The following is a 27,791-nucleotide window of genomic DNA, read 5'->3' as shown; positions in this document are numbered from 1 at the left end:
CAGCAAGGCACTGTCTATGAACCAGAAAGCAGGCCCTCACCAGACACCAAATCTGCAGGGAGTTTAGACTTCTCAAGACTCCAGAACTGTGAGAAATAAATGTTTGTTTATAAGCACACAGTCTATGGTATTTTGTTATAGCACCCCAAAATTACTGAGACAATGCCCTATACTGTAATCATATTCCGTCTAAATCATCCCAATCAAAGTAAAATCTTTGACAGCAAGGACTGCCCTGAAGACTTGAAAAGGCTTTGAATAAATTTGATGTTCAATTATTTGCTGATTTGAAAAAAAATACTTCTAGAAAGTTAAGTAATATGTATTATCATTCAACCTTCCAAAACCATGGAGAATATAAATTCCATAGAGTCAGTAGGTTTCACAGGGAATCCTAATCAAATCTGAAAAACTGATCAAATTTTCTTATGATTTATAAGAAAGATATCTTTTTTGATTCTCCCATGCCTTGCTAATAAACCTTGCCTTCTCAGTTTATTTTTCATTGTTCTTTTATTAATTTCAGGTGTACAAAACAACACAATTAGACATTTACACCCCTCACAAAGTGATAACCCCACCAAGTCTACTACCTGTCTGACATCACACAGCTATTACAATACTATTGACTATATTCCCTGTGATTTACTTTACATCCTGTGAATGTATACATATACACACATACACACACACACACACACACACACATATATATATCTAATTAGTTAACATTCAATTTATATTAATTTCGGGTATACAGTGCAGTACTTAGGCATTTATATAATCTATGAAGTGATTCCTCCAATAAGTCCACTACCCACCTGTCACCCTACATAGTCTTTACAACATTATTGATATTCCCCATACTGTGTTTGACATTCCCTGAGACTGTTTTGGGACCACCAATTTGTACTCCCTAATCCCTTCACCTTTATCACCCATCCCCCAAAACCCCTCCATCTAACCATCAGTTTGTTCTCAGTATCTGAGTCTATTTGTTTTGTTTGCTCATTTATTCTGTTCTTTAGATTCCACATATAAGTGAGATCATATGATATTTGTCTTTTCTCAGTCTGACTTATTTCACTTAGCATAATATCCTCTAGGTCCATCCATGTTGTTGCAAATGGTAACATCTCATTCTGTTTTATGGCAGAGTAATACTCCATTGTATATACGTACATAATTTCTTTATCCAATCGCTTATTGATGGACATTTTGGTTGTTTCCATATCTTGAATATTGTGAATAGCACTGCAGTAAACACAGGGTGCTTTTCTTTTTTTCTGAGTTAGTGTTTTGGATTTCTTTGGATAAATACCCAGGAGTGGAATTGTGAATTATCAATTAGTTCTGTATTTAATTTTTTCACAAACCTCCATATTGTTTTCCATATGACTGCATCAATTTGCAATCCCACCAACAGTGCATGAGGGTTCCCTTATTGGCCACCTGAATCTTCTCTTTGGAGAAATGTGTATTCAGGTCCTCTACCTGTTTTAGAATTGTATTGTTTGAGGTTTTTTGGTATTGAGTTATATGAGGTTTTTTTAAAATAAATTTTGGATATTAACCCCTCATTAGGTGTATCATTGGGAAATATCTTCTCCCATTCAGTAGGATGTCTTTTTGTTTAGTTGATGGTTTCCTTTGCTGTGAAAAAACTTTTTAGTTTGATGTAGTCCCATTTGTTTCTTGTTTCTGTTTCCCTTGCTGAGGAGACAGATCAGTAAAAACATTACTAAGAGTAATGTCTGAGAGTTTAGTTCCTATATTTTCTTCTAGCAATTTTGTGGTTTCATGCCTAACATTTGCCTATATTACATTTTTAGCTTATTTTTATACATGACATAAGAAGATGGTCCAGTTTCATTTTTTTTGCACATATCTGTCCAGTTTTCCCAGTACCATTTATTACACTGTCTTTACCCCAATGTAAATTCTTACTTCCTTTCTCATAGATTAAATGAGCATATAGGTATGGATTTATTTCTGGGCTCTCTATTCTGTTCTATTGATCTATGTGTCTATTTTTATGCCAATACAATGCTGTTTTGATTACTATGTATAATTTGTAGTATAATTTGCTATCAGGTAGCATGATACCTCCAGTTTTGTTCTTATTTTTCAGGTTTGCCATGGCTGTTCGAGGTCTTTTATGGTTCCTTATACATTTTAACATTATTTGTTCTATTAATAGTTCTGTGAAAAATACCATTGGTATTTTGATAGGGATTGCATTGAATCTATATATTGCTTTGGGTACAGACATTTTAACCATATTAATTCTAATTATCCATGAGCATGGTATATGTTTCCATTTACTTGTATCTTCTTTCTCTCTTCAATGTCTTATAATTTTCTGAATACAGGTCTTTTACTTCGTTGGTTAAATTTATGCCTGTTTTAATTTTTTGATGCAAATGTAAATGTTGATTTTTTCTTAATTTCTCTTTCTGATAGTCTGTTACTGGTACATAAAAATGCAACCAATTTCTGAATATGAATTTTGTATCCTGCTACTTTACTAAATTTATTTATCAGTTCTAACAGTTTTCTTGGTGGAATCTTTGGGGTTCTCTACATATAGTAGCATGTCATCTACAAATAATGACAATTTTACTTCTTCCTTTCCCATTTGAATGCCTGTAATTTCTTTTTCCTGTCTGACTGCTGTGGCTAGAACTTCCAGTACTATGTTGAATAAAAGTGGTGAATATGGGCATCCTTGTCTTTTCCCTGATCTTAAGGGGGATGCTTTTAGCTTTTCCCCACTGATTATGATAGTAGCTGTGGATTTCTCACAATAGCCTTTATTATGTTGAGATATGTGCTCTCTATTCCCACTTTGCTGAGAGTTTTTATCATAAATGGATGCTGGATTTTGTCAAATGTTTTTTCTGCCTCTATTGATATGGCCATCTGATTTTTATTTTTCATTTTATGTGTATCACATTAATTGATTTGCAGATACTGAACCAACCTTGCATACCATGAATGAATCCCACTTGATTGTAATGTATTGCTGAATTCAGTTTACTAATATTTTGTTGACGATTTTGCATCTATGTTCATTAGGGATATTGACCTACAGTTTTCTTTTTTTTTTAATGTCTTTGTCTGGTTTTGGAGTAAGGGTAATGGTGGCCTTGTAAAATGAGCTTGGGAGCCTTCCCTCCTCTTGGATTTTTTTGAATCTTAGTTTCTCATTATTGTTTTTTCTAATCTGACTTACTCTTGACGAAACACTAATTAATTCAAATTCTATCCATTGCTCTCTTCTCTGTCTTCATACTGTCCCTGCAATCTTACCTAACCATATATGAATTACTGCCATATCTGTATCTCTAACCTTTATTTTTCACTGATTCTCTTCATCTCCTCTCTACAACTACAGTAATAGCCTTCCCCCTGCTTTCTCTGCCTGCCTCTGCCAGTCTCTCTCCTCTCCAATTTATCCTACACTCTGCCCCAAGTTACGTTTTTAAAATAGAAATTCTGTCATATAATTTCCCTATTTAAAAGTATCCAATGGTTCAATCTAAACTCATTAGTATAGTGTAGAACAGGGGTTGGCAAACTAAAGTCCATGGGCCAAATTCAACATACCACCTATTTTTATAAATACAGTTTTACTGGAAAACAACCATACTCATTCATTTACATATTATCTATGGCTGCTTTCGCACTACCACAGAGTTGAGTAGTTTCCACAGAGACCAAATTACACAGAAAGCCAAAAACTTTTACTATCTGGTCTTTTATCCAAAAACTTTGCACTCTTAGTATGGAGGGTTCAGAACAATTGTTGTCCAACCTCCCTTTTCGGTCTCATCTCCCACCATAAACTCTAGGTCTTTATTATAGCAAACAGGCAAGTCTCTTCTGAATAAAACCACTATTCATTTTTCAAGGAGCTATATTTGTTACAGTTAGACCTCAAAGTATACTTAATATAATGGTGGTATTTATAGATTCCTACCATGTTATCTCATGTCTTATTTAAAATGCACACAACAATGTGTAAACTATAACTGTAAACATAAATCAGAGGTTGGAAACTATTTGGGATAGTGATGCTAAATATAGTTATTATAAATATCTCAGAGTACCTACAATGGTTGACAAACGGTTCTAGTGCGGCAATCAGGAAATATATATTACTTACTTTGTTAAGAATTTTGTGGGAGGAGCACTGGATTTGGAGTCAAAAGATAGATCTGATGCTTGATCAATGTACTGTACACCTGAAGCTGAACAATAATGAATGCCAACTATAATTTTATATATATAATGTGATGGCTCGGTGCGATGTCAGGGGGATAATGGAAGGGCCAATGGGGGAGGGGGTTTACGGTGTGAGGGATATAAATGATGAACGTCTAAGTATTACCTTGTCTTGTGCACCTGAAACTAATTAAAAAAAAAGATAGATCTGAGACTTAAGTTTATATATTAAAGCACCCACCATAGTTGTGAATTAAATAATCTTTTCATAAAGGCAACTCAAATACCAGACTTTTAATCTGAGTCATTGTTATCATTATCATCATTATTATCAGTATCTGTGACCCAATATCTTAATTACAAATTACATTTGCATAACATTTTAAAGGTTATAAAATAATTCCACAGACATCTCGTTTGAGTTCACAGTAATCCTGTGAAATCTGAAGGCAGGCATTTTCTTCAATTTGTAAATGAGGAAGTTAAGGCCCAAAGAAACTAAGCATCTTGCCTAACATCACAGCCAATAAACAGTAGAGCCTAAGTTGAATCCAGGTCTCCTAATTCTAGTTCAATAGTCGTCCCTCTTTTCAATGCTGTCTATTTAATGACATTATAGAAAATACAATCTGCTATAAGCCTGAAATAGAAAATAGCTTTAACAGCAAAAAATCTACTTTTATCCCTCAATATTCCCTTCACCTGCAAAAGACACTGAAGAAAACCAGCAGGGACTCTGGCATCTACTGAATTGGGTTTTATTGGAAAATTCACTAAGACCCAAAGAATATACTAAGATGGACACATCAGAGTGGTTAGACCACCAGTTTACCCCATTTATTTTTTATTTACAGTGGAGAAAAACCTGTATTAAAATTATTTTGCACTGGTATGGAACTTTGAACTTGTGTCAGAAAATGTTTCTAGGCTAAAATAAAGGATTTTCAACAAAACAGACTAAGAACAACCAGAAAGGCCCTTAAATACAATTAATAAATTGCTGTATGTTAACCACCTGCTTTTAAAAGATTTATAAGACCACATGTTGGATGACTCAAAACCTATCTGGGACTGAAAGAGTGAATATCAGCCAGGACTGAAAAAGAAAAAAAGAGCCCTGCAATTAATCAGGCTGGGAGGACAGACACAGATAAAGCTGGCTCTAAAGTTAACAGGAAACATTGTTTTTCCCAAGGTCATGCAGCAGTTGTAAAATATCAGAACTACTCGCTCTTTGAGTGATTATTGCTTTTCTTATGAACGATGCCCCCAGACTTGCTCTGCTATTTTCATTTGTTACTGGAAGGAGATACCCAATGCCTAAACCACCCTGATTCAAGACAGAACCCAACCCCTCGATGATCCCCACTTCTTTCAATCAGTCTCAGAAGCAGCCAGAAATCCAGAACTAATCCTGGCTTCCTTCTAACCCTCCTCAGAATTCTTCAGTGGTTAACCAAAACTTGTAAAAGACACTTCCTCCTCCCCCCTATCCAGAGGACTTCCAAGGTTCCTCAGGAGTGTAGGGTACTCCCTCACGATGAGTCAGTAAATCTGATTTTGTCAGACTACAGGCTTGTTCCTGGTGGTCTCTGGTTATCGAGGCTTTAACAAGGTAACTTATTTTGAGTTACCCTACAGATTCAGCAGTTTAGTGCTGAAAAAAGCCTCCCGCCCCACACTAAAAGAAAAAAAACACACAAACAAAAAACCTTCTAAACGTAAACCAGAAAATCACTAACCACAAGAGACTTTCACTTTCACTACCAAGAAAGATGAATAACTCGCTGAATTCTACTGTTTATATCACAGGAAACATGTGATCAATAATGCTAAATGATATAGCATTTAATCAAGGCCAGGTAACTAACCACCCTATTTGCTGGGAGAAAAAGTGTGTCATCAACTTGGCATCAACCTCCAGATAAAACCATAAGTGCACAAATTGGTGATGTTATCTGATTTTCAATGCAAATGAGTCACATAACTCTTGAGTAATTTTATCTGTCAGTTATACTCTAATAATACACTATACATAATGTTCATGAAATCCTTGTGTAATTTTCTAACTTTTAATTTATAAACTTTAATACAAATTATATAAAATATTTCCAATTCTTCTGTAAATGGCAGAAAATGATAGAAGATAAAATGAATTGTTTTATGTCAAGCTAACTTCATATCCATAGACGCCATAAACAACCCAGAGAGTTTAAAGGTGACTCATTACCAATAAAACATTTTGGAAAATAGCAGGTCTAGCTATTTTAAAGAATAACCTCAACCCAACTTTGCTAGGCCAACCTTATAAAAGAAATGAAGGACAAAAGACATTACTATTAAAATCATGTTTTAATACGATACCTACAAGATCAAGAAGAAATGTTTTAAAATCCACTAAAACAACTTCAAAATAATAACGCAAAGTTTTCAACTTCTAAAAAACAGTAGTTACACACCTACCTCAAAGATAGACCTCAGGAATGTGGGGGTAGGGTGGAGGATGAAGCAGGGAGAGTGGTGCTTTCAGCAGAAGCTTAAGGTTGAATCAAAAACAGTACCAGGCTCAGCCAATAACTGCTAACCAAATAACAGTCTTAAGGCTGTATACACACAAAGCAGAAAGGACTATTGTTCATGGTTTGGGCTTCTCACATCCCACCTATCATCATCAATATCATCTTCAAATACAAAGTTTTTCAGAAAACAAGCTGTATTTAAAGAAGGCTAAAATAATCTCGTATTAGTCTTTTCTACGAAAGTCACTTGGTCAACATTTACAGTTTGATTTTTAAACTTTTAATCGGAAAATAGAATAACAGCATACATGCAATCTTCTGATTGGTTAAAATACAGTTAAACATATTAGCTTCTGTAAGTAGAGAGGCCCACAATAGACTAAGAAAATACTCTGTAAAGCACACTAGAAAGTGATTCATGAAATTCAGTGTCAATTCTAGACTTACAATGATTAGTAGTATTTTATGTGTGAAGCTAGATTCAGGGTTTCCCAACAAAGCTCTAAGAACTAAACAAATTAACATAAAGTCTTGAAAGAAGCCAGAAAGAGCAAAAAAGAATTTTAATAAACCTGAAAACTGGAGTAAAAGCACAAAACAACAGATTATCTCTTTCATGGATTTGAGGCTACTATTGATCAAATTATATCTCTGAAACCTTAACCACACAGAATAACAGCTTTATAGTGTTTAAGGCTGATGCCATTCCCACCTATCACACTCATCCATGGTATAATGTAAATAATGTTATTAAATCCTGCAGGCATTCATAGTCACTGAATGTCTTACTGCTAGGATAATATTAAGTGAGATATGGCAAAAAAACAACAACAAACAAACAAAAACAAAACAAACAAAAAAACAGTATTTTTAATTCCATTCAGCCTTTTGGCAAAGTTCACTTAATATAATTTGAGAATAAATATCACTTAATATAATTTGAGAATAAAAATTTATTTTATTATCCTCTTCTAAACCATTTAACCTGATTTTGTTATTATACATAGACATTTTAAATTGCCTTTTCCTCCAACTAAACAAATCTTGAGTTGTTTTACAGCTTCCCTTTGTGAACTGTAACTATAAACTTCTATTTTTATAAGGTACAGAGTAAAATGTATAGAATACTAAAAGATTCTTTTAGAATACTTTGGTGTGTTGAAAGCAAAAGCTGAAGAAATGACAAAAAATAGTGATGGAAGAAAAAAATGTTCATAATAGGATTAAATAGAGAAATTCTTCATTATATTTTACATGATAATACTAAGACATATAATAAAATCCATTTTCTTTCAAATTGAAAAATTAAAATTACTAATCCTGATAGTAATGCAATATTGATTCCACAAATGGATACAGGGTCTAGAAACTCTTATGAGCTGTATGAAACCATATAAATGCCTTTAAAAGAGATGCTTGTTTCCATGTGGCAGCAATTATAGTACTTCCATTCAATATTTAGTGAGCACTCACCATGCAGCACATACAAAAGATTCTGAGTTTGTAATCCAGTTCTAATTACTTGCAGGTGTGACAAGAATCCCTTGCTCCTCTCCAAATACATAAAAGCAATGACTTTGGGAGCAACTTGTTTCACTCACAATTACATGCATGAAAAAAGGAGGAAGGTGATAAGTGAAGGGAAGCAAGCAACAAAAAGCAAACCCTGACTTTGTGACCCATGGGCAAGAGATAAGAACTACATAAAATTAGGGAGGATGACAAATATTCCTGGCAAAACCCCAGTCACCTCAACCAAATAAAAAGTTTAGATTACTTTCTTTCGGTTTATATTTACATATTAAAAAGAGAAAGGTTTCCCGCCTCCAAGTGAATTCCAGCTTTAATTGTGGCATATAACCATACAATGGCCTATAAGTCAAGAGCCAATCAATGCTAAATGTAAGCTTAAGGCAACATATTAATTTGGCTATAGAAATAATGCATGCCTCCTGACCTGTATACAGTGTAAATTACAGGCCTTACAATGTAAATTACAAGATAAAGGGGTAAAAAGGATTAAAAACAGAGTCTTATCACATCATGACCTTGACTAGCTTTAGAAAAATAAGCATATACATTTGCTCCTTGGGTATAATGTCATTCTCAAATTAAATGAATAAGCCATCCTATTACCATTTTTATGGATAATTTTATGAAAATTATTTAGAATATAATTAGGAAATTTTCTGAAACTTTTATCATAACAGATAGTAACTACCATACTAGTTCTTCCAAGTTATTCATCTCAGACATGAAACAGAATTTTAAAATTACTTCTGTAATGACAAACTAGTTCCGCAGAACTGTTTGATTGAAATTTTATTTTCAATTTTTAGTGTAGCTACTACAAAATTTCCAAAACAAATACTAATATTTAAAGGGGTGAAAAAGTAACAATAGTTAGTGATTATAGTGCAAGATCTCAAACAATACTACAAACATTAATTACATATGCCCCAGGATTTCTTTGAGTAGCATTAGGTATTAATACTGTTTTGAATTTAGCTCAATTTTCTTTCTCTGATTTAATTTTGGCACAATGCGATTAGTCAAACATACAGTTAATGAAATGGCATGATTGGAGCTTAGACCTGTAATAATGTAATAGGCATCTTTGCTCTTGCCCCATAGGAATTTGGAAATTCAACCTTGGTAAACTTACGTACACATATTTAATGTATTACAGTAGTTAGTCTAGAGAATAGAATCTAGGAATTAACTCCCAAATTCCATCCCCATGCTCCCTCACCTCCATTTCATTAAATTGCTAAACAACATTGTTGATTAACTGCACAAAGTATGGGAACATTTGAATAAATAATCCAATATAGTAGAGAGTCCAGATAAGGTCAGAATTTTATTGCTTTTGGCCAAAGACAAGTATAAAACTTTCATTAGAAGGAAGTGGCATAATGTGATCTTTAAAGTGAGTTAGCAAAATCAAAATAGGAAAATCTAAAGGTAATTTCTAAGTACAAAAATGAGAAATATTCAAAGTTAAATTTATAAAATGAATCATTAGTCAATACATTATTACCAAATTATGCACCTATCCAGAGAGCTGCTTACTGGTTTCCACATTGTTCTAAATCTGCAGTGTCCAATACAGTAGCCATTAGCTATGTGTGGTTATTGAATATCAAATTACTCAAACTTTCAAAAATTAAAAATTTAGTTCCTCAGACACAACAGACATATGTGGCTAGTGGCTACTATTGTGGATATCATAGAATAGAACATCTCCTTTATTGTAAAAAGTTCTATTGGGTAGCACTATTCTACATAAAATACAGTTAAAATGAACCCCAAGAAATAGCTGACATAATTACAAATATACTAGATAAAATAAGTAAGTGGGACATATCTATTCGTGTTAAAAATGCTATGCAAAGCAGGAATACAAGGAAACATCCTCAAACTGACAAAAGGCATCTAAGACCATACTTAATGGTGAAAGATTATCTGCTTTCCCCCCAAGATCAGGAACAAGGTAAGGATGATGTCCAGTCTCATCACTTCAATTCATCATTGTACTTGAGGCACTAGCATTTCAATAGTACAAGGAAAAGAACTATAAGGCAGACAAGATTAGAAAGGAAAAAGGAAAGCCTGTCTTTAATTGCAGGCAACATGACCATCTATGTAGAGAATCCCAAAGAATCTCCAAAAAAAACACAAAAAAAACCCCACAAAAACAAAAACAAAAAAACAAAACAAAACAAAACAAAAAGACCCGCTATTAGATCTGGTTAGAGAATTTACCAAGGTCAATATACCAAAACACAAACAAACAAACAAAAAACTGTTTCTATTTACTATCAACAAACTAGAAATTGAAAATTTTAAATATACAATTTAAAACAGTATCAAAAAACATAAAATTCTTAGAGGAAAATTTCACAATAGATGTGCAAGACCAGTACGCTGAAAGCTACAAAACACTGCTGTGAAAAATTAAAGAAGACTTAAATAAATGGAGAATTATACTATGTTCCTAGATTGGAAGGCTTATGGTTGTTAAGAAGATAATTCTCCCCAAATTGACCTGTAGATTCAACGTAATCCCTATCAAAATCCCAGTGGCTTCTTTTGTAGAAACTGAGACGTTCTCTCTAAAATTATACATTGCAGGTGGGAATACAAAATGGGATAGCCATTTTTGAAATAATTTGGCAGTTTCTTAAAAAGTTAAACCTGCACTTAACATATGATAGAACAATCCTACTACGTATTTACCCAAGAGAAATTAAAACAGATGTTCATGTAAAGATCTGTACAAAAATTTTTACAGCAGCTTTATTTATAATAGCCAATATCTGGAACAACCCAAATGTCTATAAATTGATGAATAGAAAAGCAGACAGCAGTATATCCATACAATGGAATACTACTTGGTAATAAAAAGAAATATTATAAAACATAAAAATTCCTTTAAAAAAGTATGATACATGAAATGTCATGCATGAATTTAAAAAAAGTGAGGTCTAAGTGAAATCAGACAGACACAAAAGACTACACACTATGTGATTTCATTCTGATGACATTCTAAAGAAGGCAAAAGTACACTGACAGACTAGTGATTTCTAGGGATTGAAGGAGGGGTACAGGATTGACTGCAAGAGACTTGAAAGAAACTTAGGGGGTGATAGAAATGTTCTATATTTTTATTGTGCTGGTGGTTATACAAATGTATACATGTCAGAATTCACTGAACTGCATACTGAATTTCGTCTTATGTGAATTATATCGTGATATACTTAACTTAATAAATAAACGTGATATGGCTAATCCTTAATCTTCGGAGCTCTGTAAGTGTTAATTTGTTATACCAAGGAAGTATGGTATCCTCTGACCATGAAATGGTTTAGAAATAAACTGTTTGGAAGGCAAGCAATATTAACTTATGCCTGTCACATAGGCACTTCTCTCTGGGCTTTTGGTTTTTCTCCTATAAATAGGGGTTTACAACCCAATTTCCCAAATCTACTTCCAGAAAACTTTCACAATGCTACAGGTATTCTGGGAAAAGGGTTTCCACTGTTGGGTTAGGAAATACTCCTCATAAGGTGATTCACAAGGCATTTAAGCATATGAAAGGCTCTGAGCAGAACTACATACATTTATTTGTTTCCATATTTTTAAACTCAGTGTTTCCCATATTTAATTGACCAAGGAACCCATTTATCAAGAAGTGTTGTTAAAGTTCTTTCTAATTCTAATATTCTTTGATAAAACTTTGAAGATTTATCTTCATGATTAAGTTTTATTTACATCGGAAAACTATAAAACTGATTGATTTTAAAGTAGCTGTGGAGAACTGCACCCTACAATGGGAAAACTGTCTCAAATCAAAATTTAAGATTTCATATTCATCTTGATTACTTTCCTAGTCAACTCCTTTTTTGTAATCAGGTTCTGCATTCTAAATACACGAAACTTAAAGATTTTGACTAGTATATACAGTAGTCCCCCGCTTATCCGTAGTTTCGCTTTCTGCGGTTTCAGTTACCTGCAGTCAACCACAGTCTAGAAATACTGAACAGAAAATTCCAGAAATAAACAATTCATAAGGCTTAAATTGCATGCTGTTTTGAGTAGTGTGATAAAATCTCACACCATCCTGATGCATCCTGCCTGGGACATGAATCATCGCTTTGTTCAGCATATTCACTGTATACACTCCCTGCCCCTTAGTCATTTAGTAGCCCTCTTGGTTATCAGATCGGTTACAAGATCCACTGTCAACTGTCCAGGTATCACAGTGCTTGTGTTCAAGTAACCCTTATTTTACCTAATAATGGCCCCAAAGCACAAGAGTAGTGATGCTGGCAATTCAGATATGCCAAAGAGAAATCATAAGCGCATCCTTTAATTGAAAAGGTATGTATGTATACAAAAAAACACACACTATATATAAGCACTCCGATACTATCTGTAGTTTCAGGCATTCACTGGGGTCTTGGAACGTATCCCCTGTGGATACAGGAGGACTACTGAACTACATAAAAATATATCTTGACTGAATTATCTCTATTGTAATAGCTCCTCCCCAAGTAACATGGCAGATTTAGGATTGCGAAAGCATCAATGCCAGGGACACTAAAATTCCTTAGCAATTGCTATACGAGTAACAAAGGGATCAAAGTCAGAACAGTGTTTACTGTACAAAACCAGCAGAAATTTGAATGTATATATATATATGCAGTTAAAAAAATTTTTAAAGGGAACAGAACAAAGAAATACTGAAAGCCGAATTAATACTCTAAAGGCTGCTTTTCAGCACTTCACATGTGACCACTGAAGGAAGTATAAAGCACTTCAAATAATGTTGATAATGTGGCTAAAAATATCATATCTTTTGAACATAAAGAAATGCATGAATAATGAAAGTTATTTCAATTAAATTTAATAAGTACATTATGAATAAATACTTAAGGTGAAAGTGAATACTGAAAACTTATGAAGGGTAAACAAACCCCTGTAAAATGGAAAAAAAAGTTTAAAACACCATTTCCAATTACACTCAACCCAGTTGTCTACTTTTTCCAGTAACATCTAGGCTATGGAAGAGTACTGTTAGCGATATACCTCAAAGTATCCAATTTACCTTAATAACCCTTATAAATCTTTATCAATTATTTTTCTAAATATCTTTTAAATCGATTTCTAGCCTAAATGTATTTAATCTCAAGGAGTAAATAAGTTCTTTAAGTTAGTATCCCTGTAAAAAATTATTCTTATTTTTCAATTTGAATTTGAGAGTGAGAAAATAGAGAAGCAGAGTGGCAATTTCTCATTTAGCTGCTTGGTTTTGCACCAGACATGTGAATTTCAGTAAACTAGAAGTGGGAAGGTCAGATATATGGTGATGGAAGGAGAACTGACTCTGGGTGGTGAACACACAATGGGATTTATAGATTATGTAATACAGAACTGTACACCTGAAATCTATGTAAATTTACTAACAATTGTCACCCCAATAAATTTAATAAAAAAAAAGAAGTGGGAAGGGTGATTTTTTGTTTTAATAAAGCTATAAAATTTATAACATTACTATAAGTTTGGCAAGCAGATATAAGCAGAATGTACTTTTGTTTCCTTCTGAAAGCTATCTTTATATAGATTCCTGTAAAATCTTTGATCTCAGCACATCGATACGTAAAGAGACATCCATATGGTTAAAAACACCTGTAATATGTAAAAAGAAAAATGCTTCTGCTAAGGAAGGAAGGAAGGAAAGAAGGAAGGAAAAGGGAGGGCAGAGCAGGGGAGGGGAGGAGGAAAATTTTTTTTTAAATTCACCTTTTACAAAACCATGTTTATATTTGCTTTAAGTAAAAATGCTTTAAAAAATCTAGACCTACATTGAAACTCTTCAAGAACGTATGCAGTTGGTTTATACTTCAAATTTAATTCTCATACCTATTTTTTGGCTTTATAATTAGTTCAGGAAGGAACAAATCAAGAATACATTTATAACTCACATGGACATTACTCACCCACATTTGGAGATTTCACATAATTTACAGGTAGTTCTGGAGGTCTGCCTCTATGTAGAGCTGCAAAAGCAGATCCATTCCATAGTGTACTCTTACAGTCTATACAAAAAGATTCAAAAGTTAGTCAAGGAATAGAATGGTGTTTTTTGTTTTCTTCTAACTTTACCTCAGAGGTAAATTCAATTTAATTTAATTTAGAGGTAATTCAGAGGTAAATTCAATTTAATTTAATTTAATTCTGAATTCAATTTCATTTGTTGGAATACATTTTTAACTACTAAACCACAATAAAAAATAACATGCATATGTTCAAACATATTATAAACTACATATATCATGACTGGTAAACACCAACACCTTACTTAATATAGCATCAGGATATTTTATTTCTCGGCTGATCTAAAACTATAGTTTTTATTATACATATATTTGACTCTTATGTAAATGTGTCATGGATTAATAAGGTTTTAAGTTTACATTGGTCCTTCTTAATCTTTAGGTTTATCCATGACAATTCATATAAAAATGTATAAGCAGGATACGACTACATACACATAAGCATGCCAGATAAAATTCAGAAACATTCTTAGTTCATGCTCATGTTATGCAGTGCCTCTCAGTTGTGCTGTAACAGGTAACAAGATTGTATATCAGATAACTGACTATGAATAGTTGTTTCTTTGTCTTTTATATTTATATCAAAAGATACAAACACATATGAAATATTCCAAATAATATTGTATAACTCTCTTAAAAGCTTCCAAATTAACTGAAATGAAGAACTTCCTTAAATTATAAAATGAGATGTTTAAACACCAGTATCATTTATGCAACTATTTATCTTTGTGAATTAGGATTTTTAAGAGCATTATGCTAATAAAACAAAACACAGAAATTAGTTGCTAGACCTGAAGTATTTATTACACTAAGAGGTACCATTAATGCCCAATTTCACTTTTTATGTTCATAAAATACTGTTTTATATATTTTCCATATTGGGGTTTCATGTAAAACTTTGGGGAAAATCTGTAAAAGACTGAAAAACAGTGGAGAGAAACTATTATGGAACAGTCACTGATGGGTTGACACATTTGTCCAAATATTTTCAATTGTAAAAAGTTTACATATCATAATTTTCATTTACTTGTTATAAAATATTTATGAGATTAGGATGATATCAATACTCATAAAGATTAAGAATATTAAAATGTAATAAAAGAATGTTTTAAGGATTTATACTGTACTAATCAGAGCAGTGATCTTTTGAGATCTCTGTTCCACAGGATTACAGATATTTTATATTCTTCACCTCTATGCTATTCGTTGTTTTACAGAAAAGGGCTCCTCTTAGGCCCCTAAAAATGTACTTGTACACCAAAAATATAAAAACAAGATTGGCAAAACAAGAATAACCAGAAGAAAATAAGCATTAAGAATAAAATGGGAACATTTACTTAACATAGAAATATGCTGCTCTCCACTCCTTCCTCTAAAAACTGTGAAAAGCTTACCTTTGGCATCCCTTAACAGAGACTGCCGACCAACACCTAGTAATGTCTGTACCCCAGGAACACTCTGAGGGATCTCCTTATCTAGTAAGGGACCAATCCGCTCACAAATTTTAAGGAGGTAGTCTGGAGGAATGTGTGCATTGGCTGCCACCTAAAAAACATAAATAAAACAGAGGGAAAACAAATTAGGTTTAAAAACATTAATCTACTCAATTACCAAACCGTTCCATCATGGAACAAAGTACAATTTAAAAGACACAATCAGCAAAATAACATCTTGAATACTTAATCTGTCAATGAAATTTAAGAAACAGCTACAATACCTGAGGACATTTAAATGGACATGATAACATTTAAAGGTTTACCTTTACTATCTTGATTAAATCATTTGCTTAGCTGTTAATCTTATGAAATAAGCTCTACAAAACAGCAAAAGTGAGCATGCCTAAAATCAAAGTAGTACAAAGATGATGGGTAAACTCTACTAGTACTTGTTTACTCAGTGGTCATGAACTAATCAAGAATCAGAGGATCTAGACTGTATATAAATGATAAGAATGCAAACAAAAGGTATTACTTGCACCAAACTCTTACCTAAATCCCTTTAGGATTAACAGGACATATTTACTTAATAAAGCAGAACTGTTTTCCCCAAAGAAAGCTAACTAGTTTCCAAAAGAGTATCAAATTAATGATTTTATAATTACCATGCTCTAAACAACTAAACTGTGTACTCAAAATTCATTGCAACATTTTTTTTTAAACACACAAGTAAATTTCTGAAGATGGCTAATAGATGTGGATAGGGCTGAGACAATAAAACAAAACTGTTTTCCATGTTTTTATCTAACCTAATGTTCCAGTCCCTGACGTGCTTCATAAATATCTAATTATTAAGACAGTAAACAGACAAAACTAGATTATTAAAAACCCTTACTTAAAACGAACATCTACATTCTCATCTTAATATAAGGTCCTGAATCTACTTCTGGCTACAATGCCAATTTTTATAAGTACTACAGCATAGATAGATAGATAGATAGATAGATAGATAGATAGATAGATAGATAGATAGATAGATACAGATAGAAAGAAATATAAATAAATATATACATGTCTACCATCACATAGGACGCACAGCAATATATATCACTACCAGTCACGAACACCAAAAAATTGTAATTTTGAAATCATTCCTAATGATCACCATGAGAGAAGAGTTATGTGTGTTTTCAATAAATATTTGTTCACTGAATCAATGAATGAATAAAAACCAAAGTAAAGTCTATCTATTAGCATAATCATATGAATTCATAAAGGAAAAACCTTAGATTCTCATATCAGGGTGCCATATTAGGAAACACGGGTCAAAAGATCTACAATCCAACATGTAATCAGAATTCTGTGAGTAACTGATTCTACCGTGATTTTCAAAAATTATTCACTGTCAATAACTATTGTAAATCCCTGCAAAAACCAATTTTAATCTACTGTAAGATAGCAGTTTCACTGAGAACTGCTATCTTACACTACCAAAATAACTGGGCCCTGGGCAACTGTCATGATACTCAGGAAAAATGGCAACTTAACCTGATTATTTAAAATTTGCATTTACAAGGTTTAGCTTCTGGATTGGGCCAAAGGATTAAGCTAATTTTTTCATTTATTTATCATATCTCTAGCTTTGTTTTCCAAACAAATAACTACACAGAACTGTATTTCATTAAAATATACAGATAATATTAAAGTCAAAGCAGCTGATGATTCAATCTAAAAACCAATTCTTGTTATCTAGACATTGATATCCTAAAATCCTAGTTTGTAATTCATTCCCTCCACATTAAGACATTTCTTAAACATGCCTACATGCAAACATAGTACCCCTAAAATATATATCTTAAAGAAAAAGAAGGCTCAAAATACTTCATATTAACATCTATAATAGCTTCTGTCTTCCCACCTCCCCAACACTGTCTTGGATAGACTAGGCTTCTGATATCAACCATTACTTTTTCATCAAGTAATGGCTATATTAAGGCTTTACATAGGATGGTAGCTGATGTCTTTAATGGCACTTTCTTTTTTTTAAACTAATTTACTTTTCTTTATCCCATTATCATCAAGAGTTATTCACTTGTTACAAAATAATCTAAGTACTCTAGAAATTACAATATATCTAGCAATATATAATCCAGAAAATGGGAATTTTCTAAATGAATTTTTAGAATTACCCTCTTAAAGAAAATCTGTCACATTTATATCAAACTGACATCTTAAGCCTCTTGGCTACTTCATTTTATAGAAACAATGTTTGATTTTCTGTTAATTATATAAATTTTTATTAATTCCTCAGTAATAACTTAAAAACACATAATCATTGAGTTAGCAAATAAAACAAGGTTTATCTACTCCTGAATTCTCCCCCTTGAAGATCTGTATTATAAATTATTAAATAAATTTCACAAGTTTAATTTTCACCCTATACAATAGAAAATTGCTCAGTTTCTAAGTAGTCCCATTCAAAACGTCCATCCCTCTAAAATCAGTTAAAAATTGATTACTAAAGAAACATAGATTCTATCAACACAATGGCAATAACAATACTTTTGAGCTTGAACCTACTGGCTTCTCCTTTAAACATTAACAAGCTTCCAGATTATATCAGCACAATTCTTAGAATAACAGTTTCTTTTAAATCAAACTTCAGGACTTATAAGTGATAGTTAACATTAACTTTAATCTAATTGCTTTGATTACAGCTGGAATTTTTTAAAGGTAACCATTTTAGGCAAAAGAACTCTTAACTACCCTCAGTAATTACTTTTTTTTAAGTTTTAAAAAATTCTATATTAGAATTATATAGGTGTGTAATATATAATAAAATGTAATATTAAAAGTGTACATTAAAATAGTCTATTGAATCCATAGCTTAATATCATAAGCCACACTTTTAAATTAAACCTCAAATACTCCAATTTAAGTTATTTAACCACATTTGTCTCTTTGGAATATAATGCCCAACAAGTAACACAACAAGCACTTTGAGATCTACAGAAGAAAAGCATTCTCTAAAAGCAAAGTTCAAGAGCATAATACAAACGTCTGCATTATTCTGTAAAACAGTTCTAAGGAGTTAAATTACAGAATCTTTGAATTGGAAGGATCCTTATACATAATCAGCCTAACCCACATCTTGCAGTAGGAAAAACAGATCCAGAGAAGTGAAGCCGTATGGTCACAGTGAATGGACAGGATTCTGTTTACCCTGCCCGCTGCTCTATTAGTGTCCTATTAAGGCAGTTGAAAAATTATGAATATAATTAAAACAAAGACTGTAAAAAATTAAAACTATACATTTCAATAAACTGAAAGAAATGAATTAAATGAAGCTGAAATTACAAACCTTGACAGGAAGAGCGGCTGAACTAAAGAGCAAATCTAACTACTGATTTACCACACTTCAGAATCATGACTACTGAGTGGACCTGACTACTTAGAGAGCTCACCAAAATGATCCTAATCATCACACTTAGTTAAAAGGAATCCAGTTGAATAAAATGCAAAAGGTACCTACCTAATACCAAGGGGCCAGGCCTGCACCAAAAGCTAAATTTGAATACTAATTTTCAGACAGCAATGATATCATTTTTACTTTGGCTTTTAGAAATAATAATCAGACAAGCAACCCAATTGTTTGTGTGTTTTATTTTCTAACTACACAGGTCAAATGAAAAATCAAACTGGCACCATATGCTGAAAAAATAAAATGCAGTATTTATCTGAGATTATATTTTTCTGGGGGAGGGGATAGAAGAAGTGCATGAAAAAAATTAGTCACGTGATATTTTTACATTTAGGGACAGAAAACAAAACAGATTTGAAAACTACAGCAAGGTTTCAAATAGTATATCTATATAAGTACATTAGTATTGTACCTGTCTGAGAGCCTTGATTATTCAGGCTCTAAAATTTACTAGCTGTTACTCCTGCTGGCAGTGTGGTACAGCAGAAAGGACTTAGATTGGAATTATTCCAGAATCCCCAGTTCCTACTTATGTGACCTGCAAAGTTACTCAGTCTTTCTGGACCTGAGCTTCCTCATCTGTAAAACAGGGAGTAAGGACAACCACCTCATATGATTTGATAAAAAGAAAAAATCATTTATTCATGCACTCATTCATTCAGTCATTTAAAGTATAGGGATGCAAATGGAAAAAGATTAAACATTCCTAAGGGACCCAGTGTCCCATGGGGGAAACAAACTAGCAAACAGAAACCAACCAAAGCTACAATTAGTACAGAGAGCTAAGGAAGCAAAGAAGCACAATACCAAATTCAGCCTGGGGGTAGGGGGTAGTGCATGTCCAAATTCACACTTGAAGGCTAACTGTCTTCCAGACAAAGGGAAGAGAGAGCATTCCAGGCAAAGACAAAGGCATCCCCACCAGGTAACTAACACAGTCTACAGGGTGACTAGCACATAATATCTCCTCAATATTTAAGAGGCTCCTCCACAATGTTAAGTTTTAAAAAAAAAAATAAAAAACTCTCTCCAGAGTATCATCTGATCTTGAAGGCTAAAACCACAAGTACTTGTACAAAAAAAAAAAAAAAAAAAAAAAAAAAAACCAAACCAAAACAAAAACAACTGGATGAAAACATTAAAAATTAGTATTTTCCTGTTATTTTTCAGTAAAATATAAATATCTGCAATAATATGTTATATCTTTATAATGTAAGTGTTAAGCTGTAATGTTTGCTGAATTTGCAGAGTGGGGGATAGGCAGAAAGGGAAAGAAAACAGGTAGGTCTTTATATTGTAGTAATACTGTTGGTTAGCAGGGTGGACTACAAAATGTTAAGAATTCTTATCACTTTCCTTTGAAAATGTTAATCACTGTTCACAGCATTTCTTTTTCTCTTTATTAGTTTTAAGATATCCTCAGGAATGAGACTGGCAGAGCAATCAACCTAGACTCAAGTATTCTCTGGGTTATACTACCTCAAAAAAGCACCATAGGTACTATAACCTTGAAAGCAGATAATATCAAGACAAAGACAAGGGACTAACCTACATTCTAGAAGTTTCTAAGGGGGGGTGGGGGGTGGGAGATGAGGGTAAGGGGGATCAAATATATGGTGATGGAAGGAGAACTGACTCTGGGTGGTGAACACACAATGGGATTTACAAATGATGTAATACAGAATTGTACACCTGAAATCTATGTAAATTTACTAACAATTGTCACCCCAATAAATTAAAAAAAAGAAAAAACAAAGATACAACACAGACCAATGGAATAGAAATGAAAACCAGAAATAAACCCACATATATATGGGCAGATAATGTTTGACACAGGAGCCAAAAACATACAATGTTAAGAAAAGACATCCTCGTCAATAAATGGTGCTGGCAAAATTGGAAAGCCACATGTAAAAAACAAAAAAAAAAGAAAGAAACTAGATTGCTATCTCTCACCATCTGCCAAAATTAACTCAAAATGGATCAAACACCTAAACATAAGACCTGAAACAATAAATTGCATAAAAGAAAATATAGGTACTAAACTTATGGACCTTGGGTTCAAAGAGGATTTTATGAAATTGACCTCCAAAGCAAGGGAAGTAAAAGCCAAAATAAATGAATGGGACTATATCAAACCAAAAAGCTTCTACACAGCAAAAGAAACCAACAGCAAAACAAAGAGACAACCAACAAAAGGAGAAGATCTTTCCAAATAATGCATCAGATAAGGGACTAATATTCAAAATATATAAAGAAACTTGTACAACTCCACAACAAAACAAACAATCCAATTTAAAAATGGAAGACATACCAACAGCCAACAGATATATGAAAAAATGTCCAACTTCACTAGCTACTAGGGAAATGCAAATCAAAACCACAATTAGATATCACCTCACACCTATTAGAATGGCTGTCATCAACAAAACAAATAATAGCAAGTGTTGGAGAGGCTGTGGTGACAAAGGAACCCTCATACACTGTCAGTGAGAATGTAATTGGCACAGCTGCTAGAGAAAACAGTATGGAGGTTCCTCAAAAAATTAAAAATAGAATCACCATATAACCCAGCAATCCCTCTCCTGGGTATGTACCCCAAAAATCTGAAAACATTTATCGTAAAGATATATGTATTCTGATGTTCACGGCAGCATTATTTATGGTGGCCAAGACATGGAAACAACCAAAGTTCCCTTTGATAGATGACTGGATAAAGAAGATGTGGCACATATACACAATAGAACACTACTCTGCCATAAGAAAAGATGAAATAGTGCCATTTGTGACAACATGGATTTTGAGATTATCATGCTAAGCGAAATAAGTCAGAAAAAGTCGAGAACCTATGACTTCACTCATATGTGGGGTATAAAACTGAAAGTAACAAAGGAGTAAGACAAAGAAACAAAAAAGAACAAAAACTCATAGACACAGACAACAGTTTAGTGATTACCAGAGGGTGTGGGGGGGAAGGGACGGTGGTAGAAGAGGGTAACAGGGATCAAATATATGGTGAGGGAAGGAGAACAGACTGGAGGGTGAGCACACAATGTGATATATAAATGATATGTTATAGAAATGTATACTTGAAATCTATGAAATTTTACTAACTATTGTCACCCCAATACATTTAATAAAATAGAAAGATCCAGTAAAAGAACTCAGTAACAGTTTGCAGATTAAACAAGCCTAAAAAATATATATTATGAAATGCTTCACTCAAAAGTTAAGAAAATTAAACAATTAATAACTGATGGCCAGCTAATTATAAAACACCCTGGTAGATACTAAAGGGTATGAAAAAACATCTTCAACAAGGTACTTTAAAATATAAGAAAGTAATTATCAATAATGTATAGAAAATAAGTTCAGGATAAAAAGAGATCAATCAGAAGTGTTGAGGAACCCTGTAACAAGAAAACGGAAAGACATACCTCGCACTTCTTAAAAAAGAGTGAACACATACTGAATTACTTTTCTGTAATTATAAAAATATGCAAATAACACAAAGTATCTTTTGACATAATGATCATTTCTTGTTTAACAGAGATGCACTTCAAAACATTCATTTGGGGTTCAATTCTGACACTTTTCAAAAACTCTTTTTTTTAATAGTACTGTTTTATATGCCCCTTACCTTATAAAAATATTAGGAAAATTAGGTTATAATAATTACCTAGCTAAAAAAACATCAATTCTGGTGTCATAGTTCTGCAGATTTCCATTCTACCCTTTCAATCTGTCTTAGTTTTAAAATGTAGTAACCAATGTATCTGCACAGCGTTTTCAATTAACAGAATGCATTCTCTCATATATACCTCATTTGGTTCACAAAACAATATTATAAAACAGGTATTGGTTTTCATCTTATAAATAAGGAAACTGAATCCCTGATAGGTTAAGTAATTTGCCCAGGGTCACTCAGCAAGTAAAGACTATCTCCCAGACTAAATCTTACGGTCCTTTCATACTACACACAAAATGCTATGTAAGAAATGTCAAACAAGGGCATCCCTAAAACATAACACAAACACTAAATTGCCTTTAAATTACTATTTTGCTCCTTACCAAAAATTATTTATTAATCAATTAGTAATCAACATTAGTAAAACAAGAACAAAAATACACAAACTAAACTCATTTCAAATTTGACAAAGGTGCTTTCAGGGCAAAAATGTTATGAGGGAACTTTACCCAACCCAAATACTCTCCTACTGCAGCTCTCTTCACTTTAATACCATCTCATTTGTACTGAGATACCAGTTTTCCTAGGACTAATGCTAAATCTCCAAAAGTATTTTAATCATCGAAAGTATGTTCCTAGACCCCAAGAGTGAAAAACAAATAACCAACGATGAATCCAGGCAAATAGGTAAACCCAACATATGGAAAGCAAGAATGAACACGTGGCTCAAGCAAATCAGTAGTGAAGAATACTAGTTTCCAGACATTGATTGCTCACTGCCATAATACCTTATTATCAGTTATCATTATATCCACACAGGGGTTGAGCAGCACATGCTTTCTGATTTCCCAAGATGCACTCTGTTCTTCCTAACTATGCTTGTGTGTTCACACAGCAGTTAATAAATCACACATGCGAAGATTGCTTCCACACTGAGAAATGTAATAACTACACGCTACGAGCACTCAAAGATCATTCTACTGTTCTAACAGACAATTTAAGCTATTACTAGTAATTAGAGAACAAGAGCTGGGTAAGGTAAGAAAAAATACAGGTATGTCTGGAATTCAAATGCAGTGCTTTAAAGTACTTGGTGAGAATCAAATGAGATAATGTGAAAACACTTTTAAACTTGAATACATTATATGCAGATGCAAGTTCTTACAATGATATATACCATCATAGATGTATGTGTTCATTTTAAAGATAGTAGTGATCATACAATCTTAATTAAAGGTTTTTTTAAGAGCATAAAATTGTTTCAAGTCTTCTGTATATTAAATGAAGGTAATATACAATCTACGTCACTCCAAATGTAAGCATTAATTGGTGCTTTCAATTCTATAGATGAAAAAAGCTGAATAAATGTAAAAATATATACCACACCTAAAGTTAGTTATGCCTTTGGTTCAGTCTTATGATAGGAGTCCCCTAAAAATGATTCAAAAATCTTAAAACATGCCTTTGAAAAAAGTTTCCAAGTCACCACTTCAGTATATAAAATGTGTATGTTTACAAAAACTATTCATTTAGACACACACGCCCCCTGCCTCATTACTATGTTTGTCCTCCCCAATAAAGCTCCAAGTAGGAAGCAATAAAATAGCCAACAATTCAAAAGGGTCACCACAAATGAAAGAACATCTGTAATTATTTAAATTATCTACCTTAAGATGAATTGTAAGAAGCAGATCTATTATGTTATAAATAAGTCATGCAGATATAAAGAAAAAGGCTGGGATAAAACTTCAGAATCACCATGACTTCAAAATTCAACCTGTATCATTATTTAAAATTCTCAAAATTAATTTAGAATGTTTTACTTTGAATGCCATATTCAAAAACTTTACAGTTCAACATAAACTGACAAACATTTCATATACGGACATTTTTTTTTAAGGCACTTCATATCTGGATATGTCAATACTTGCCTGACAGTAGCTTTAACAAAAGAGCACCTCCCCTTGTGTTTCAAATTTTAACCAAAACATTCAATCAAATTAAAGAAAGAACAAGGGGGAATTTCTAGAATATGTATTAGGAATAGTAGTAATCAACTTATTATCTTAATATCCTTCTGGATAAATCAAGTTAAGCAGTACAAACAATTCAAGTGAAAGTATGCATCTGGACAGAAGGGTAGGATTTTTTTTTCTAATATATGTTTGTTTATAGTCCTTTACATTTTCATTATGTGTTTGTATTATTTCTTTTATACCCCAGTACATTTTAAGTGTTATGATATAGCTTAATATATCAAACTATACTACTTATTAATACTATAAGTACAAATAAAATTATACTATTTATTAAAATTTTGCCCTAAGTTTCAATCCAAAACATATAGCTAAATCAAAGATCACACTGTATAAATCCATCGTTCTAATAACACTTCAAAAATATCTGCTCCCCCCAAAAAATCCATGTCTTCTACAATGAAGCCACTCAAAATCAGAGGTCAGATATGTAATAATTTCAATCAACAATACAACTGTTGAATCTAGAATCAATCTAGCACTGTCCACTCAGTTCTCAGCTACTATACTTCTTTTCCTTCTGTTCAAATTCTCACTCAGCCCTGTCCCCTCTTCCCTTACAAATAAATCTATAGGTAGATAACATCCCTAGAAAAACTGGATCCCAGTATAGAAAAATAAAAACCTAAGTGTACAATACAAAAATTAAATTAAAAACAAAAAAGACCACCTAAACTGTAATGTCAAACAATAGAAGAAAATTCTGTGTATATAAAATGAAAAATATATTAAAATATTAAAAAAAACTTAAAAATATAAAGGTGAAAGTCAAGTATATGTAGGGATGTACAAATGGATTAACAACAATTATAAAGTAACTATTTAAAGTTTAAACTTCAATAACAATGGAGAAATAGCTAATTAAATCAACTAGAGACTACTTTCACCAATTAAAGCCACCAAAAAATGTAAAAAATATTTTTAAAAACTCACTCTAAGTAGCTAGATGGTGACACTATAAATTAGTACAATCTTCTGGAAAGCAATCTTACAATATATCAATATATATAACAAGAACTATAAAACTGAGGAGACCCTTTGATCTGATAACTCCACTTTAGGAAGCTAGAGCAGGAAAAACAGCTCAATAAAAAAAAGGAAACAGGCAGAAAGACTACTTAACTCTGCAAAGATAAAAAACTGGAAGTAACTCAAATGCTCAACTGGAAGTTAAGTTCTAATCACAGCAGCTTAAATACAATTGAATTTTTTCTTACCTTAAAATAACAATGACTAGTCAAATACAGACAAGCATATGTATAAGTGCTAAGTAAAATAAAAATAAAGCACAGAATGGACTTAGATTTCAATTTCTTAAAATATGAGTTTACAATATAAGGAAAGGAAGTCTAGTAAGCTGGGTTTTGCTGGTTTTTGTATGAGTGGTTAAGACTATTTTTAATTATTTTGGTGTTCATTTACTTTTTATCACCGTCAAGTTAATGTTTAAAAATATTTTACCTTTTAAGTCTTCTTTTTCTACTTGCTTAAAATGGTCCACTTACAGACAAAGGTAAATGAAAAATTTCCCATAAACCTCAGTATAAAACTCTATTTTCAATATCATGTCATTAAGTGTTAAAACATACTGGTAGGCAATCTTGTTTTTGCCCCTTTTTTGGCAGGACTTAAATTCAACAAAAAGTCTGATTACTACTAATTAAACTGATAACACATGCAGTTTTTTGAACATAATTTTTATCCACCTGAGAATTCTTTACTATTAATAGTACAGATGGTGAAGTTTATCCTTACCACAATCATACCATTTTCTGTGATTTGCAAATAATAGGAAAAAAATATAGATTTGGTAATAACGTGGCCTCATACTGTAATTATTTAATACAAAGAGAAATGAATACAAGAGCAATTTAAATATTGTCATAGTGCAAGCAAATTTTAAATCATTTTATTTAAAGTCTACCACACCTTCCAACTTTCTTTAACTTTGTCTGATTTTTTTCTCCATTTGGATCTTATTTGATGGAAAGATAGCTAAATTTAGATTTTAGTAACATGACCCCTTTCTTTTTGCATTTCCTTCCAATTTACTGTGCCAGTGGCTAATACAAGGGAACATCTTCCCCAAAATAAAAAGGATCACCTTTTTGTGTGTCAATGCTAAACAGAAGGTAGAAGTACTCTACGAATTATATTTGTAGGAGAAACACCACTGTCTAACGCCTTTGGTCCTTTACTAAAGTATATTCTATTTTAAAATATGACCATTGTTGTCTCCTTGTAAACCCCAAATTGTTTCATCAATTCTCAAAAAAGTCATAATCCAGTTTTTATTTAGTGAAAATATATGTGCACAAATGAGATTTAATGATTTGATGAGCTATTTTCTCTAACATCTGAGATATACAATGATTATGCTTTTATTCACTACTCGACTATCTAAAACCAGCAAATCTTGAAATTCACCCAATGCTCCTTATTTTTAATTGTGTCGTTTTTCCCAATCCCGGTTCTTCAACTCCCCTACTGAGCCCCTTCCGTCGTCCTCCACCCCCCAAAAAAGACTGAGCCTGGCCTCAGTTCCCGTATTTCAAGCCAGGACCAACCAGAAACCAGTTTTCTTCCACTAATCCGGAACTCCGGGCTGTTACCAATGCTGTCATTGGCCAACGTCAGTCCTTGGTACGTGCCCCAAGATAACCCCCTGGTTTCTCTCCGTTTTCCCCCTACAATGGGCCTTTCCCGATGTTTGTAACATATTCATAATCCACAGTACGGCATCTCTGATAACCAACTCACATTCTTCAAAGTTTTCGGGTGGAAA

At 32.7% G+C, this 27,791-nt stretch overlaps 1 protein-coding gene across 1 annotated transcript in view; it reads right to left on the bottom strand.

Moving 5' to 3' along the window:
* The window catches only part of BRWD3 (bromodomain and WD repeat domain containing 3), a 105,907-nt gene that overhangs the window by 76,795 nt on the left and 1,321 nt on the right, over window positions 1-27,791 (bottom strand). Inside the window, exons 5-6 of the mRNA XM_081042904.1 lie at window positions 15,760-15,910; window positions 14,249-14,347 (exon numbers count right to left, since the gene is read on the bottom strand). Coding sequence (XP_080899030.1) covers window positions 14,249-14,347; window positions 15,760-15,910 — 250 coding nt within the window. The remainder of the gene's footprint in view (window positions 1-14,248; window positions 14,348-15,759; window positions 15,911-27,791) is intronic.

The sequence above is a fragment of the Rhinolophus hipposideros genome (assembly GCF_964194185.1).
Source record: "Rhinolophus hipposideros genome assembly, chromosome: X".
Lineage (NCBI taxonomy): Eukaryota > Metazoa > Chordata > Mammalia > Chiroptera > Rhinolophidae > Rhinolophus > Rhinolophus hipposideros.
This window is presented reverse-complemented; position numbering and strand designations above follow the sequence as displayed.